This window comes from Pteronotus mesoamericanus, unplaced genomic scaffold, assembly GCF_021234165.1.
Source record: "Pteronotus mesoamericanus isolate MK-2021 breed Mesoamerican mustached bat unplaced genomic scaffold, CSHL_Meso_final contig_69, whole genome shotgun sequence".
Classification (NCBI taxonomy): Eukaryota; Metazoa; Chordata; class Mammalia; order Chiroptera; family Mormoopidae; genus Pteronotus; species Pteronotus mesoamericanus.
Window position 1 is genome coordinate 1,301,708 of NW_026555237.1, and position 19,181 is coordinate 1,320,888.

Below are 19,181 nucleotides of genomic sequence, written 5' to 3' on the forward strand. Positions count from 1 at the left end.
ACTTTTCCTAAACAGCTGACCTGATACTTCTGTGCTAGATGAACACACTGGAAAAGACATTAAATATCAGTGAATCAGTTCAATTAAACAAATATTAATTAAGTACCTACTTTGGATAAAGCACTGGGATAGGCTCTGCAAGTCGCAGAAAACAACTTAGGAACTTGAGGAAGTATTTGTGACTAGTAGCAGAATATTGATGACTTCAACATAATACAGAATATTATGGGGAAAGTGAATGATGTATAAACACAGTTCTTGGGGGCGTTAGAAGACAAAGAACAAGAGACCACATTTAACTGGTAGTTATCAGTAATGACTCTGTGAAGGAAGCATAGCCTCAGAAGGAACAAGGAAGATATGCAGTGTTTGGACAGGGAGACACAGGTAAGTGAAGGAAACACCATGCAACTAGCCATGAAGGAGGAAAGCAAAGATGAGTCTGAAGAACTGCAGGTGAGCATGTTGGTAAAATACACAGAGAACCCCAGGAGATGAGTCAGAGAAACAGGTGGGAGCTACACCATGGAAGGCTGAGAGGCATAGGAAGTAGCAAGGTGCACCTGGGGAACTCCAAGTTTCTAAGCAGAGAGGAGAAGCTAGGGAAGGTCCTTGAGGAGGTTAAGGCACTTGCACCAAGGATAGGTTACAAAGTGTCAGAGTCTGAGTGGCAGCAGTAGAAATAGAATAGAAAAGATGGATGTGAGTAATATTATGGACATGTAATTTAGAGGCCTTTAAATGGACTAGATTTGGGGGACAAAATGGGATCAAGAGATGATCGAGAATTTCAAGTTTGGATAAATAGGGAAGGAAGCAATCAATAATAGAAGAAAAAAATGCAGAAGTCATTTTAAAGGGAGGAACACAATTTGTTTTTTCATTTGTGGCAATGATTTATCATCCAGGCAGCCAACATCATCCAGAGAGAATTTAGAAGTTTGAGTCCAATGCTTAGATCAAACCTAGGGCTGGACATAATTTTGGGTATTATCTTAGCTGAATGGCCAAGATTAAAAAGGTAATCCAGGGATAAAACAGTTGGGGTAAAGGCAAAACCTCGTCAAATGCCTGTGTTTCAGTGTTGGAGGAGAAAAAGAAACAAGCCAAAAGAAGTGGAGAGAATATCAAGGTGGTGCAAGGTCATAAGATGCAGGAAAACATAAAGCTCCAATGCATAGAGAATAGCCAATTGTGTATGATTTGTACAAAGGTTGAAGAAGTGAGGGCCAAAAATAGGCCAATGATTCAGAGCATTAGAAGAGTGGTTGGAGTATAACATTGAAGCAAGCAGTTTCAGTCAACTGGAGGGGACAGCAGTTATGCTGAAAAGAGGTTAGTGAGAAAGTTCTGGAGTGCAAACACCATGTTCAATACCCTTGACAGTAGTAGGAAAGAGAAAGAGAGAGAGATGAAGTTGGTCTGAAGGGTAAAAATGTCGAAGGAGGATTTCTTTTACTCATGAGTGGGAAAGTCCTATGGAGTCTGTTTGACCCCTTGAAGCCCACAGTGGTCCTACAAGAGAAAAAACAAACCCTTCTCCAGGAGCTCCCAGCCACACACACCTGCAGACATTTCAAATGAAAACAGAACTGAGAGTACTTTGAGAGGCAGCAGATATAATCATATCACATAAGGCCATATATGAGGGTAAGGTGGGGAGAAGGGACTCCAGAAGTAATCTCTTCTCTGCCACTGTCCTAAGGGCCTTCCTGTAGACAAGTTTTTCATTGCAGCCACTGAGAATCCCCTCACTAGTGAGAGATCTATCACAACCAGAAATGAGGAAAGCAGACAACAAGGTTAAAGGACCTAGGGCAACTAGAGCCAGAAAAAAGGATGAGATTGGGATGGACCATCAACTTAAAAACATTTATTTTCTCAGCTGCTTTCTCTATGAACTTATGCTACAAAATCCATGTAGTTTCCTCTTTCTTGAACATTAATATAATGGCACTATTTGGTTTGACTGATTTAGAAGGACTGGTGTCCTTGCTGTAATAACCACTGTGATATTGATTTCTGCCTTAAATAAAGTATAGGTTGGTTTAGGGTCTAAATGTACTGAATATATTTATAAGCTATCCATGTTATTATCAAGTCGGTGACACTGAAATAGTGTTTTTCATGAGATTTTCCAGAAACTCCAACATACAGATATTTACAAGACTGCAATTATAACACACTTAACTAGGCAACTTATAAGACATTTAGAAATTCTTGTTGGCTGAATACATGCTGAGCATTAGATACAATCTCTGTTATGGATGTGTACAGTGTTTTTTAAATATTTATCAGTGCCTCCTCCTAAGGATACAGACATTACTGTTTACTGTCTGAACATATTTTAAGGAACAAAATCCGTGGATGCACTTCCTATTATAGTAATACCTAGGCTTTATTTAACATGTGTTCTTGAATTCATAAGGTGCTTCCAGCTACATTATCTCATCAACAGTGTGTTATTGAGATAGGTAGAGGAAGGAAAGCCTATTTTTTTTTCTTCAGAAAGAGAAGGGAAAAGATGAATTAAAGCTGTGCCTGGATCATGTTCCTCCATCAGACCCTAATGTTATGTTTTCCTGAGCTCTACTGGTTAACATAGTCAAAACTACAGTATCAATGGTGTCATAATAAAGCCATTCATAGATTGCAACCCAGCCCATATGACCTATGTCCTGTCTCACAGATGGGAATGAATGGCAGAGGTGCAATTATAACCCATGTCCCTAATTCCCACTGGACATTTTTTTTTTCACAGGGAGCTGCTAACACAGTCCCCTGACAATCAGAAATCCACAGCTCGCATTAATGAACTCATGCACACATCAGATATGATGCAGTAAGGGCTAAAGAGGGAAATGAGGATGTGTCTTAAAGGACTAAACTAATATATCCTAGTAGTTACTCAGCAGTGTCCCCAGCCAGGGACAAAGAAATTGGCACTGGAATAAAGGATAAGGAAAATGCAAAACTTTATCCTTCGGCAGGAAAAAAGAGAGAAATTATAGTTAGTGCTAAAAAAAAAAAAAAAAAAAAAAAAAAGCACACTTTTACTTAGTGTCAACAACCTTCACTGAAAAATAAAGCTATGGGCTACCCCTTGTAAAGTGAAGAAGCTGCCAGGACAGTTTTGCTGATGTTTTGGTTTAGATAAAGCCTGGGCTGAAATCTGTTTCAAACATACACAGTAGAAGAGGGGCAGGCCGTTCGTGTGGAAGAGCCTGCTCCCACTGCTCTGTCACTCTCTAGGTGATCTGTGGTCCTTGTCTGTGCTACTGAGAATCAGAGGCTCCTAAATTCCAGTTCTTATGCCTCTGACCAGGTGGGTGGGAACTGGGGAAGCTCCACATCCAGGCTGTCAGAAGTCCTTTTTGAAAGGACTTTCAGAATGCCCACACACTTGAGCAGTTATCTAAATTGCCCCACTCACTGTCCCTTCACCCAATTTTGCTCTGCATTCTCTAGGTTGCTGACTGTCTGGAAAAAGTCCAGCCATTGCTAATATAATGAGAACAGTTTGTGTGACATCCATGTAACCTAGCAGCCAAAGAGAGAGGACTGGAATGTGCATGTGTCGACAATGATGACTTCACTGTACTAGTCAGTGGGGGCGGTAGACACCATTGAGTAAGCATGTGTACTGTGCGGCCATTGCATTCAAAATGAACAAGTAGAGCAACAAATCTGCATCAAATTTTGCTTTAAGCTTGAACATTCCTCTGCAGAAACTATTCAGATGATTCAGAAGGTTTTCGGGGACCATGCAATGAGTGCAAGCACAAATAAAAGTGTGGCACAAATACTTCAAAGATGGTTGAGAATCTGTTGAAAGTGATCCACATTCTGGAAGGCCTGCAATAAGCACAACACCTGAGAATGTTGAATATGTATGGGCTGCCATCAGCAAAGACTGGCCACTGACAGTGTGAGAACTAGAAGCTACTCTGGGGGTTCTGAAACTACTGTGTTCAAGATTTTGACGTAGGATCTTTGCATGAAATGTGCCATGACAAAATTCATTCCGCAGCTTCTGCTACCAGAGCAGAAGGAACACCATGCTACAATCACTAATGACATGATTCAAAACACTACCAATAAACCAGATTTCCTCAACAAGGTCCTAACTGGAGATGGACTATGGGTCTAAGGCTATGATCTGGAATCAAAGGTTGGGTGGTCCCAATGGAAGTTGCCAGGTTCTCCATGCCCAAAGGCGGCGTGGCAAAGTTGCAGCGAGATCAAGACCATGTTAACTGTGTTTTTTCATTGGAAGGTGTTGTCCATCATAAGTATTCCCTTCCAGGCCAAATAATTAATAAGGAATACTACCTCAATGTTCCCCGTCAGTTTGAGAGATGCAATGCAATGAAAACGGCCACAGCTATGGGCAACTGATGATTGGCTGCTTCATCATGGAAACGCACCCATTCACACATCATGTCTTGGCAGAGTTTTTTGCAAAACATCAAATCACCCAGGGGACTCAGCCCCGCTACAGCCCAAAATTGGTGCCCTGTGACTTTTGGCTATTCCCAAAACTAAAATCACCTTTGAAAGGAAAGAGATTCCAGATTGTGGATGAGATTCAGGAAAATCCAATGGGGCAGCTGATGGCTATTGGGAGAACTGTGTGAGGTCTGGAGGAGCCTACTTTGAAGGAGACTGAGGGACTATGGTCCTACGTACAATGTTTCTTGTATCTTGTGTCTTCTTCAATAAATGCCTCTATTTTTCATAGTACATGGCTGGATACTTTCTGAACATACCTTGCAGACCCTACTCAGAGAAACACTGTTTTTTTCCCCTCTATTCTTTATTACCAGATTTCAAGTTCAATAAAACTGCCGGCTGTTTAGTTCAATTAAAACTAGTGTCTATTTTATGTAAAGTATTCTGTTGAATTGTGAATTAGAAATATGTAAGATGTGGTTTCTATCTTCAGAGAATTTGCCACTCATTGAGGAGACAAACCTTTATTTCACACTTAGAAGGAAGAACCTAAACACATGGGTATTAGAACAAAGGTGCACATATAGTCAGAATGTCAAATGAAGATTTGTTATTTTTATTGCCTCCCAATTTTTTCAAAAGAGTAGATTGATCAAAAATTAAAATTATAATCATTTTTTCTATGTCCAAATTTGTTGAAGAATATATACCCACTTTCTCAAGTTATTCAGAAATGAACAGATAAGTATAAAACAAGATAAAAGGTCAAAAAAAGTGGTCTAAATTGAGGCAGGTGTCACTATATCTAAAAAATAACATATTCCTTAATCAGACAAAGTCAACCTGTGGTACCAAGTTTGTGGACCTTTGTGTCCTTCATTTTCTGTGATTCAAAGTGTGCTCATCTTTCTTGAATTTGGGAATTTTGTGTTTATTTTCTACCTAGAACTACGATTCGAATCATATCTTACTTTTTCCTTATCATTTCACTGATAGCTTACATCTTACACAATAGGTGCCCGGCTAGTAGCATCCATTGCTTGGAGAGTCAGGCAAGAAGTTGAAATGGTGACTATACTGACTGGCCTTTGCCACTTCTGCCTGTTCCAGAGAAATTTAAGAACTTGAATAAGGAGATATTTAGATTCTCTTTCATCCCAGGACTGGCTAGTCTCTCTGTTACATGCCAGATATTGCAGAAGCAACAAGCCTTCACCTCCAACCTGGTTGACTGATTATATAGGAATCAGACCAGATTTAAAAAAAAATACTGTGGAGCATCTGTTTCTTCTCAAAAAACACTTTTATTTCTCACAGGAGCCCAGTGCCTGAGCAACATTTTCTCTTTAACCCTTAATGAGTCATCAGTAGCAAGTACAAGTATCAAAATGTCCCAAATAGGGAAGCAAGGCAGGGTGAAACTCTTGGGCTATTTGCCTAAGATTAATGAAGTTGTCAATGAGCATCTCCTGAAGGAGAATGCAACCTTCCTACTTCCCAAGCTGTGGGAAAGCGCCTGATGTAGCCAGATTCTCATGTGTCCACTGAACCAGCTGTATACATCGAACCCCTGTGCCACCTCATTATCAGCCTTCAAGCAAAGATTGTATTTGTATGTGCTTTATGCTTTCAAGCTCCATAGACCAAAGGAATCAGAATTCAGATATTTTCCCCTAGGATGTAATGTCTAAATTAAGGCAAATCTTAACTTTTTGACTGAATGGAAATCACCCATTCTTTGGAAGTTTCTGTGTAGTTTTTACCAGAGCTTACTTAATCTGAACTAAGCACTTAAAAATTAAGTCCTTACTCAGAATTAGTTGGTCCATATTTGAACTCTTGTGTGAGGTATTTGATAGAAGAAAATGGTTGCTTGCATAAAAAATAAATTGACAATATTTCATAAAAATTGTTTTCATTCAAAAGGCATATCACAAGCCCCTTTGGTCACAAAAGTGGAAAGGTTTTTTTGTGTAGCAGCTAAGCATTTGGGCTCAGGATCTAACCTTTTCTAGGCATCAGTGCTTTCATCTGTAAGGCAGGGATGATAGGAAGAGGAAGGAAGACCATGTACACGGTGTTTAGCAAATGCTTTGGTGGCAAATAGTGGGGGCCTAACAGTAAGAAACAGCCACGATTATTCCTCTCTAAACTTTCTAATGATTTTTTAAGTTAAAGGAGAAAAAGTATGTTTAGCAAGTAAGATGTAGGATATGTGCACTATAGTCCTAGGCTTGATGAGGACAAAAACCACAGCAATAGTCTACTAAGCAATAGAGAAGACTAAAGCCAAAAGATTTTTTTTTCTCTCTGTTCTTCTGCAGAATTTTGTAGAGTTCAGAATGAATGCAATTCACTTCCTAAACTCTTTGCAAAAACTAAATGATGTCAACCATAACCAGCATGTGTTTGGCATACTTTACAGCCAGCCTGGGAGTTACACTGACCTTATGCCATCCCTCACGGACCCAGACATAGTTCAATCAATCAGAGACTAGGAGGAAAAATCTTCTTTTGAGGTTACTATGTTCTGCCAAGTCATTGACTCTTACAGTCAGGATTGATTACAAACACCCAATTATGAAGCATTTGGAATATAATCTGAACACTAATCTTGTCTCTTGTTCTTCTTCAGGCTTAATGATCAGGCTTGATGAATACAACAATGACAATTTGGTAGCTTCCTTTACAAGTGCCCAAGTGTGTGAGCATGAATGCAAGTATCACATTTCATGCTGGAAAGAAAGGAGCTGAGAATACGCGTGCTGGCTAAAGGCATATGTCTCACTTGGATTGATTTTTAAGTGCCTACTCCTCAACGTGAAATCTGGAAATGCCAAGTACATGTTGATTCAATCTGAAAAGATTTCAATGAACCTTCTTTTTTTAGCTTCTCATAAAAGTTGCTTCTTTCTAACTACAGAAATGCCTGACACACAAACAACCTTATTTAACATCCAAAATTCATTATGATCAAATGTGATACCTTATAGTAAGAAATAATAAAGAAAATATTAATTTTATAAACACATGGGGTTCTGTTCAAATTAAATCAGTGCTAATGGGTGGGGGGAATCAAAAGGAAGAAAATAGATTATCTGCCTGAGTCGTAACTAAAGATGCTGCACATGATGACAACATTGGCCAGCAGTTGTTTTGCGAAGGGCTCATTGTTACCACTCAATAAATAGTTTTATCATTGAACTGAGCTTGGTGGTGGTGGCACACTCACATTGCCCATATTGGGAAGTTACCTGAGATCAAAACCAGTAGTAAAAAACTGGGGAAAAATAAAACAAAGGAAGAATTTTTCAGAATTTGCCTTGCATATAAAGCAGGCTTCAGTCTGAAAACTTTGTGTTTGTTCTACAAATCATAGTATATGCAACAAATTAAAAATATCTCTAGAGTAGTCACCAAAAAAAATTATAAAATGCTTCAGTAGAACTGTTTTTTTCCCCCCATTGTAAAGGGAACAGGGCACATTTTTTAATCTAAATTCCAAAGAATTTCACTTTAGTGAAAGAAAAATACATGCAGACTTCTAAGACTATAGTTTAGTTTTGTCTGATTTTGAAATTTATAAAAATGGAATCATACAAGTCAGGAGAGCAGTTGCCCTTGAGGCCAAAGGTTAGTGGCTGAAAGTGAACACAGGTGCTTCTTACAGGGCGCTGGGAATCTTTACTCTGGATTGGTTAAATGAATTTAGTCACATTGAAAACCTCATCACGCTTTATACTTACTTTGTCTATTTTTCTACATATAGGTTATACTTTAATTAAAACTGCATATATTTCTATATTACATATAGAAAATGAAGAAGTATTTTAGCTTAAATATACACTATTTTCAATTAAACAATGTCTGTCTTTCCTTTGGCCAATGTGATGCTCCAAAACACAAGACTGGAACTACAGTGAGGTTCTTGCCTTGGATACAAAAAGCCAAGGAACTCACTCATCAAGATAAATAATATTTTAATAAAAAATTAAAAAACAAAAATTATTGTAAAAATGCATGCTGAACAAAGTGAGTAGCGCCAAAACAGAAAATATTACTTAGGGAAACCAGAAATGGAACTTTTATTTCCCAAATTGCCAATAAATGACTAAGTGACCACAATATAATTAAAATTGTAGAAATAAAAAGATTCAAGAAACTAATGGTAGCCTAATTTTCATTTAGTGAGTTTACATTCTATTAAAATAAATAAAATGAATGGTGTTTCAAAGTTTGTAATAACTGAGGTAATTTTAAAAGCATCATTACAAAAACAATTTGTGGTTTAACAAAATTCCCAAACTTGTAGTTCATCGATTTAATTATAATTTTATTGTATTTAAACTTCATATGAAGTTATGAGAGTGATATCTTCATTTGACTGCATTAACTTAGAAAAAAGACATCTATTATTGGTTACACAAAGGAGATATTTAAATTCTAGACAGAAAAGCATCTACGCATGTCAGCTTTTCATCTTGGTGAAAGTCCTACAAAACAGCACTAACAATCAGTCACTAAAGTTAGGAACTTGTCAGTAAGAAGACCACTGCTGGGCTTTCTTCCCCCAACACTGTCGCCTTCTTAGACTCTCTTCCTAGAGCTTCACGTTAATTTTATTAATGTTTTTAACCTAATGTCTGTGAAATTTTTATTGCTCCCCAGATGACAACTGATCTGAATGTAACCACACACCTCTTTGTTCTGCAGTATTTGTCACAAACTATTATAAATTATCATACTGATAGGTTGCATTCCTGGGAAACTGGAAAAGTTCCATAAATTCTAACTACTGTATCAATGACATTCTTGTTTATTATGCAGATATAAAGTTTTATGAGATTCAAGATCCCTGCCTTACCATACTTGACAAACATGGAGGATTCTGCTGGTGCAAGAAAGAGAAATCATCATTCTTCCCATTTCCTTAGCCTCACCTGTTATATGAACATAACAATAAAACCAGGCAATACATCTAGCTAGAAATTCTAGCATAATGTTAGCCCTGCAGACAGATGCTCCACTTACTGCTCTGCTGAATGATTGATCACTACCCCTTGTTCAACAAAAGAATTCAGGGAGTTATAATATTGTGTTTGTTAATGCTTATTTGTAATGATACACTATTCAGTGGTGGCATAAACTTAGATTATTGCATTTTACAACTATTAGGTGCAACTTGCACATTAATTTTCCCTAAGGAAACAGCATCCCGGCCCTTTGACAGGCACTATAAAAACTTCTTGTAAGGTTAGGTCCACAGTCTATTTATGTACTGGTTGCAGTCTTGGTTTTAGTCACATGAAAAGTTGTGATAAATAAATCACATAAATACATTCTATTGTATTGTGAAAATTATGAAATAGTTTTTATTTAATTATCAGTAAACCAGAAAAAATTTAACTAAAAATATTTATTCTACCATAACTGATGTATTTAATTACTTATCCATCCCTATACTTACAGAAAAATGGTTGTTTACTTGTGTCTGAAGGATGTTTCTCAATAAGCAAATGTGCTAAGGAATCAATTTCTTGAACTTTTACATGATAAAAGTTGACTAAACACATACTGACTATATTAACAAAAAATTCAGGGTGTATTACATGCAGATCATCCTATTACTGGATCAGTATAGTTAGTTTGACATATGCTTAATTTCATATTTCCAAATGTTTTAGCAACCACCAAGTTGCTAAAGATATAAAAATGATAACTTCTTTTGAGGGCAGCTTTAATTTTCCAAAGGGCTCCCCTACCCACTACCTCATTGTCCACTACAGTAACATTAATACATTGGTACAAGTACACATTATATAGCTGAGAAAGGGAAAGATATTAAATATCTCAAGACAACAGCTTGTTCTTAACAGAAATATAACAAAAAGCTCTCTGAATGTAGCTTATTATAACTAGATCTATATCATTTCAAATACAATTTTGGAACTAGCCCAATATAAATTACAAAAAAAAAAAAAAACCAACAAAAAACAAAAAAACAAAAAACCAGAAGCCAGAAAACTATGTTTTTGTGCACCTAACATAAACTTTTGAAGTCTATAACTGTGTTGTTCAAGAGCTTCTGCTGGCTTCCTTTTTTTTGTAGGAAATTATAACCCCCTGTAAATGTTAAAGCTGTTGATTCTTCTCACAACCTTTTTCTAAAGGAGGTAAGAATTGCACCACATTTTGTAGAATTTCAACTACAACCTTCAATAACAACCAGGAGTCATGTGGACCAACCTGGAAAGACAACAACTGCAATGTCTCAAGCTGGTTTCCCAATATTGTTTTCAGAATTTTCATTGATAAAACAATCAGCTAACACCACTTCGAAACACAGCACAAAGATACGTTTCCACACCATAATGTTCATTGACTTCATCAGGCTACAGATAACAGACTTTCAAGGCTGGCCAGGAGATGGCACCTTCACAGAGAACAAACCCTCAGTTACTGTAATTAAGAAATCACTTTACTCAAACATTTAAAAAACCTCATCATCATAATTACAGAAACAATGTTCTTGGCCATGTCAGTTTCTTGAATACCTTGCTATATCACTAAAATTGTCTCTTCCTAGAAAATAAAATTATCTGTTTTTCTTTTCATCCTAAAAAAAAAGAAAACTACCTAAAATCCTACATGTCCTACCTCAGATTGTGGTATGGCAAATCATTATGTAAGGCTTACTGTGTGCTAGACACTGCTGTGAGCCCTTTACATATATTAACACACTCAAATTGCTTCCTCTTTTTACACTTCTACTCCAGTTGTGCCCTGGAGTTGGCTTACACCAGATCTCTCTACACATCTCTTTGCAAGTCTGTGTATAGCAACATCACATGGGTAATCTGAAATTGGCCATGGAGTATTTATACTACAGAAACTGGCAAATATTACACATCAGGACTTGACTGTACACATCTCTTTGCAAGTCTGTGTATAGCAACATCACATGGGTAGTCTGAAATTGGCCATGGAGTATTTATACTACAGAAACTGGCAAATATTACACATCAGGACTTGACTCCCCCCTCCCAAGATCCATTTGTCAAAGGTGGTATTTACCAGCACACCCTTGCTAATAACAACGGACTATTCTGAATTCTTTAACTACTATATCACATATACATGTGGTCATGATTTTCAGATCAAGCAACAGTAAATATAAGTTTATTGAAATTTAATAGCACCTTATTTGGGGGAATAATCCTATTTCTTGGGTATGTTTCATCAGTTTCTTAAAATATCTCCTAAAGCAGTTTAAGTATTGTCAAAAGCCAAAAAATAAAATAGAGTACAAGTCTCTAAGTTGTCTAGGTGATTGACATTGTTAAAACCACCATACAGAATATTGTAGCAGCCACTGTAACACTCTATTAATGACAACTTTCACACAAGATTAAAAAGTCAATTTAATGCTTGGAAGCACTTCTAAATCACAGAACAAAGATTAAATTAGAATCGGCATAATTTTATTGCACTGTAGTGTATGTTGATTATTTGAAAATTGATCAACAGTATACGAATGTATGCTAATTCTCTAGGCACTAGAATGTTGAATTAACCAGATGAACTCATTACCCTGTCCATGAAAAACAGGTTTACCCCACCAGTTCAACAGGCTGGTGAGAACTTCCTACAAGTGGAAACATTTTAGTATTATTGTGTTCTTACCTGAAAGGGTTATGTGTTTGCAGATAGAAGAGTTTTAATAATGAGTGTGCCTGCATAATAATGTTTATATCCAAAGAAATTAATAACCTATATACATTATACAAAATTATATTAAACTGATCCATTTTAAAACTTGGGAAACATAGCCCCTGAAATGCACTTTAAAATTTAGGTTTAACTAGATTGTTTTTCTTTGCTAAAACTATTTATTTGTCTAAACTTCATTAAAAATTGATATTCAGGTTCAAGTCTCTGGAGAACACACTACAAACAGTAGGGCAGAATGGGATAATGTGGACAAGATGGAGACAGGTGGTCGACAGGATGTCCAGAGACAAAAGTAAATTCTGGATCTTCATGGACTGCTGCCTGAAACATTAACACATATCTTCCATACTGTGGGAAACCGCACAGCAGTTTTTTCACATAAAGTGAGGAAATATAATTTATACCGTATAGTGACAATGTTTTCATAATAATAAAATCTGGCACAGTAACCTAACAATGCTTAGTGACTTAACAGAAGGAAATAGTAAGCAGATGGATGATACACTGATTCATCTTTGAGTCCCATTGTATTCATTTTGCATTAATAATTATTTTTCACATCTTCAATAAGATACTTGTAATCATTAATCTACTATAAAAATCCTTTCATCCAACTTACCCTATATTCCTTTTACTTTTAATGACAACTTTTTTATTCTTTCCCAAAGACATGTTTATTGATTTTAGAGAGAGGGAAGAGAGGGAGAGAGAAGGGGAGAGAAACATGGATAGAAGAGAGATGGACGGTTGCCTCTCATTTGAGCCCCAATAAGGGAATGAACCTGCAACCTAGGCATGTGTCCTGACCAGGAATTGAACCCATGACTCTTCCCCAGCGACCAAGCCACACCAACAAGAGCTCAATGACAATTTTCTTTTGTCATGCCAGTAAGATACAGTTCTTAAATCAAAAAATGTGTCACGTATTTGTTGCAAAAATATCCAATCTCATGGTCTTTGAATGCAATATATGTTAGTGACTCATGATATTTAATAAAAACTCAAGTGAGACTTTGAGTTTCTAATTCTTCCCCTTTCCCAGGGTGGGAGGCAGGGTAAGAAACATACATACATTTCTTAAGAGTTCCAAAACCAAAAGCGTTAACAGGAAAGACATCAGCAATTGCACATTTGAATACAATCTTCCTAGTTTGGAGAACTCAGAAATCACTTAACGTAATTTAATTTCCATACCATTGACATATGATCTGGCCTAGATTGGAATTCCTCCTGGATCCATTTATGTCCCAGATTGCACACACAGTCTGTCCCCCCCATAGACATCTGTCACCACTAGATGGTGCTGTGGTGCCCCGTTCAAACAACGTTAGCACTTACTTGCAGTCTCGGTCTTCCAAGTCGAAATGAGGGTTGAAGTTGATCATAATTCTCTGGTATGGGTCGGGAGCCTGAATCAGCCATTCACATTTTTCACTTGGGTGATAAGAATGAGGATAACCAGGAGATGTAAGGTATCCAGGGCTTTCAATTTTTATAGTATCGCCACATTTATCTGTAATAAAAATAACACTTTAGTAGCTCTTTCCCTGGCAACCAATTAGGTATTCTAGCTTTGCATGTCAATCACTGGCTATTAGACATTCCATAACTTCTCATGGGGAATTCTGAGAGGTCCTTGCAGGTCCTTCAGGTGGCACTGATGGCAATATCCCACCAAGAAATGCTCTTGGATCAGGAGGAAAGTGAACTGCGATCTAAAAAGACTAGACTTCCATCCCCCCACAAACTTCTGTCCCAAGAAAAAGGTCTTCCAGTATTAAAAACATTAAACCCCTCAATGGCTGTTAACATGGTCCCCAGGGAGCGTCTTCTAGACTAAATTATCCCCCAAAGTGTAGTCACATTAAGGAGCGAGTTCTGAGTGAAAGGTGACTAAATGATGCTACTCGAGCCCTTCTGTAACTTTTGATGATAAGCCTGGTCTCTGTCATTGATCAGTGGGGATTGTCTTCCAAGACAAACCTTTTCTTTTGTTGTCTTATCTGTCCATAAATCTAAGCGATTGTGAGTTATTTCTGCCCTTGAGATTCAGATCAACACAGAACAAAGTACACCTTGTGAAGCAGGGATAATTCTACTGTACTTCTGCAAGTTGCTCAAGCTTAGAGACCAGGTCAAAATAATGGAGCAGAAAGAAAAATAAATTCGCCACACAGTATTAATTCCAATTACCTACATATTGAAAAAAATCCCACCACACTGAGCACTGGTAACACATATAGGTAAGCCCCATTCTCATATTCTGGGTAAGATGAGCTAACTTGTTTTGAGTCTTCATTTAAAAAACAAACAAGCAAGCAAACAAACAAAACCCTCAAATGCTGAAGCGATCCACTAAAAGCCAAATAAACCAGTCTCTGGGCTGTCTTCTTGTTCACCACAGATTCTCATTGTCACTTTTTATGATGGATTTCATGCTGTAGAGCCTCAGCCTGAAATGCTGCCGCATTTATTGATGCTTAATTTTGAGCAATAAAAATTCAGTGCATAAACTATTTAAGAGGGACAGGTATGAAAGCGGTGAAATATGTAAGCCTATCAATCACAAATATTCAGTAATGGTATATATAGATTTTAATATTGCATCTAATAGATTCCCTGTGGGAGAAAAATAGCATTCTTTGCTCTCAGCATGAATTTATAAATCTACAGAATTATATTACAGGAAAACCAGGTCAAATGGAAATGAAAGATGAAGTGCACATCAAAAATGCATAAAGCTACATGCATTACAGAAATCATTTCCCATAAATTAAAAAGAAGATAATATAAATTATATTGTTTTTCTCAATTGCTAGATGTTTCTGACTATGTTTCTTAGACCAGGAGTAGCCTTACACTGATCTCCTCTGCCTTGGCTTTTAAAAGCTTGAGGTTTGCCAAGAAGAAATGATGTTGCAACTGGATTTCAGAATCTCAGCTAATGATCATATTGGACTCTGCTGTGTGATTCTGCTCAGGCTCTTGCATTCTTTTAAATGTGCAGACAACTTGGAAAGTGACCCTTTCTCATTAAGTCTCCTCTAGCTCTGTATGAACATCATGACAGAGTCTGGCATCTGTTAGAGGAGTGAAATAAAACAGTACTGCTTCTAGTCACTCAACAGAGTCACTTCAGAAGACATTTAGGTGGACGCGGTACCACACCAGAGCTCTTTAATCTGAGACTTCTGAGAAAGTGACAGTGTAATAAGATAATGTGGACTCCTAGACTCGCTGGCTCTGTTCAATCTCTCTAACAGTTGATTAAGAAAGAGCAAATTCTAATGACTCTGGACCATTAGTCCTAAATAAGGTTAATGAATTAATTTAGCAGTCACTGGGACTCAGAGGAGGTGAATATGGCTTTAAGAGGTCTGCTGAGTTACAGAAGCTGTGGCCACGCAAGCATAGGCAGCATGGCTTTAACTAGTCAAGCTCACCCAGTGAAGCTTGGGTTCTTAGCATTCCCCAGATTTCTGCTAAGAAAATAAATACGCATTTATACACATAGTTCATATATACATTCATAACATATATATGTAGAGAAAGTGAGAGAGAGTTCACAACCTAAAGTCTGAAAGCTTTTTGCATTAGGTTTCAATTCCATCCTGTGAATATCTCTGCTACTGATTTAATCTCAGGAGTTGGGAAGGGTGAGTTGCTGTGATTTCTAAAGTCTAACCGCCTGACCCCCTTCAATTAGAGGGGAATGTTACTGTATCTCTACCAAATTATAGAAATATGCCACCAACTCAGGTTCGCTAATAAACTGAATCCACATTCACAATTTTGTTGGGGTATGTGTGTTTGCTTCTAAGCCTATCTTTTAGAACACTACTTAGTAGCTGTGGGGGGTTATCTATTGCTTCAATCACAAAACCTCCAAAAAGCATATTAGAGAGATTAAGTTCTGTCATAAAGACAGGATTTAAATTCCTCCTGGTCTAAACACCCTCTACTGTGGTCTCTTATTAAAACAATATACCATAGTAAGCAGTGAACGGTCTTTTCTTATAATTACTTTGATTGAAATCTGAGCCAGACAAAAGTAAATATTTGATAAGTTAGTAATAGTTGCTGACGACTCACTGTAAAGATAATTTCATATCCTTCCTTGCCTTCACACTTCACAGGGTAAATGAAACATGCCTACAACCAGCTTATTTTTTAAAATACATTATTTAGGTTACAGGATACTGTTCGTAACGCAGCACAGTCTTCCATTTACTTAACAGTGAATGGTTGTACTGGTCAGTGGAAACTGCAACTAGATTAGGGATTTTCAGATATCCTGGTGCCTTGAACTGTATATATATCGGATCCCTTTTTTGATACTATGTAGTTTTCATTCATGCTCCAGACTGTTTATGGGCGATTCACAAAGGCAGGAGAGGGAGTCCCATTAACCCACAAACCGCTATCTCGTTCAGGCATCCGCCCCCCCACTCCCCCAGAGGAAACAGTTTAGAGGGGCTGAAAGAGATCCAGGAAGTTCTGGTAAAGCCTTCATTCACTTTCAACAGCCATCCTATTTGGAAAAGGGAGTCTCCTCTAATTGCCTTTGGGAGGAAATGTTATTAAGGTAATTGGTGTGCTGATCTAGGAAGGTAGGCAGCGATGCCCTGTAACAGAGACAGGAAACCCCCCACAGCCAAACCGCCAACTTCAGGAGGGAGCCGGAGGACTTGAAATCCTCCTGCCTTAAACTGATCTGATTTCTTTATTTCTCCGCCCGCATAAAAGTTTCCTTCGCCCAAGAGGTGGTTATTCCGGGTTCATCTCGGCCGCCGCGTGAATCGTAGCTGGGCGGGAAGCCGAGCTCGGCCGGGTCGGGCAGCTGAGAGCCCCGGGCGGGCGCTGTCACGCGCGCCTCCGCCTGTCACTTACCGTTGCGAAAAGCGCTGGCCGGCGCGAGGGCCAGGGCGAGGGCGAGGGCGAGCGTGGCGCCGAGGGACTGGAGCCCCCTCTCCATTCTCCCTTCGCCGGACCCCCAGGCAGGTTCAGGAGAACGAGGACGTGGTGGGGCTGGGGGAGGGGGGAATAGAGCAAAGGGGGAATCTAAACAAGCCGAAGCGCTCCAACTCCGCCTAGAGCTGTAAAATCCTCGGTGCGTCTCGTCTCGGAGAAAGGAAAGCGGCGAGGCAATGACTTGATCCGAGAGCAATGCTTCTCTTTTTGTGTCTCAAGTCGCCTGCATCCTGTCATTTAGCTCCGGTTTCCTCTCTCTTTTCCCACACTTGTTCTTCTTCCAGGAGCCACTGCCCGGGCCATGCCTTAAAAAAGGAGGGGGGAAGGGGAGGGAGGAAAGCACACACCAAAGCCAATTTCCCGAAAAAAAAAAAAAAAAAAATCCGGCTTGTCGCTGGACCCGGTGGAGCCGAGGAGCTGGCGCCCAGGGGAGGTCCGGGGTGTCTGCGCGAAGGAGAGGAGCAAGCGGTGAGAAGGGCGAGAGGCAGAGGAGTTTCAGCAACTGCACCCCTCCCCCACCGCGTGCTCCCCTCCCCTCCTGGAGCCCTTCCCCCGCCTCCGCCCGCCCCTCTCCCCGCACTGGCTAGCAGTCAGCGTCGGGCCGGAGACGGGAGGAAGAAGTTTCCCTGGGTGTGCTTTCCCCGTCCGACTGTCCGTCTCTCCCGGAGGCCTTGCAGGGAGGGAGGGGCTGGGTCTGTGCTCGCCGCGTGTATATGTGGGTAGGGAGCATCGAGGTGGGTGCCAGCGACAGGGCAGGGCCAGCTTACCTCTGCGTGCTCGCTCGCAACCCCCGGTACAATGGGCAGCTCTCGGAGGATCTGCAGGATCCGGCCGCCGGGAGCGCAGAGCGCCCGGGAGGTGGCAGCTGCTTTCCACAACTCAGATTCCCCCACTGGCGTCCGCGGGGCGAGGAGAACAGAGCCAGCCCCTACCGCTCCCGGCTGGATCGAGACCTGTGGCAAGGAGCTGAAGGGCGCCCCTGGACGCCCCGGGCCAGGACTGCCGGGGCAGGGCGAAGAGCGAGGCTGGAGTGGAAGACGCACCCTGGCGCCGGGCGGGGGTCGGCGGTTTCGCTGCCACGTCAAATGGAGTCAGACCACCTCCTCCCTGCCCCCCGTCAGGGCGCACAGTGGGCGCCCGTCGCACCCGGCTGCCCCGAGATTTGGTATTCTCTCCTCCGGCGCAGAGGGAACGCCAGAGGACAGGAGGTGATGCCGGGGGGCGGGAGCGGGGGGGCACAGACGTCGCCCGACCCCACCCAGCCCCACGTCTCGGATCCCAGGCATACAGGGTTTATAAATGAGAGGTCCAGTGGCCCAAGTTTCTATGCATCCCAGGGGAGGAGGAGCAGTGGCGGCGACGAAAGGGGTTTGCTCTTGGCAGGGTCTTAAAGATGCCTCTTCCTGACCGCAGGCATTGTCACTATAGCTCTCTAGCTTCTGCCCTCCTTCCCTTCCCCCGGCGGCGGGCGGCGAGTTCTCGCTGCGGGCGGGATGCCCCCCAGTTCCATTACTGAGGCTTTCCCATAACCGCAGCAGAAGGCCCCTGCGGATTCGAATGGCAAAGACATTTCAGGGGAGAAATTGGTTTCGGTTACCGATTAGGTCCGTGAGTCGGGTAAATGCCCGCGGACCCCTTCCAAATTCGTGGGGAAGGTGTAAAGGTTACTACACCTTCTGAGAATTTGCCTTTTCTGTACACGACCGAAGGCAGAGCCTTATTACTAACCTGGAGGAACGAGCTGGCAGAAGAGATTTAGGAATGTTGGCAAGGAGACTCTGGTCAAAGGTTTTGGCAGAAGGACTAGGGACGGGACAGGAAAAAAGGGGCCCCAGACGCGCGGCAAGCAGGGACTCAGCACTCACGGGTAGGGGCAGGGCGGGGTGACACGCGTCCGCCGGAGTGCCCGCAGGCCGCGAGCGCTTGAAGCTGGACCCGATGCCCCGCTACTCGCCTCTTTCTTTCTGGGTCAAGCTTTTCTTCCCGCCTGCCAGCTGCAGGGAGCCCCCGCCTCCCAGCTGGGTACC

General features: G+C 40.6%; 1 protein-coding gene across 5 annotated transcripts in view; it reads right to left on the minus strand.

The window, feature by feature from the left end:
• Positions 1-18,061, minus strand: part of NRP1 (neuropilin 1) — a 153,718-nt gene extending 135,657 nt beyond the window's left edge. For 3 of the 5 annotated variants that reach the window (XM_054582293.1, XM_054582290.1, XM_054582294.1), the window contains exons 1-2: positions 17,074-17,661; positions 13,522-13,696 (exon numbers count right to left, since the gene is read on the minus strand). In XM_054582293.1, coding sequence (XP_054438268.1) covers positions 13,522-13,696; positions 17,074-17,158 — 260 coding nt within the window. In that variant the 5' untranslated portion in view covers positions 17,159-17,661. Of the gene's footprint in view, positions 1-13,521; positions 13,697-17,073; positions 17,662-17,921 lie in introns of those variants that run through there. The other 2 variants (XM_054582292.1, XM_054582291.1) reach the window with 2 other exon arrangements.
• Positions 18,062-19,181: the final 1,120 nt, after the last annotated feature.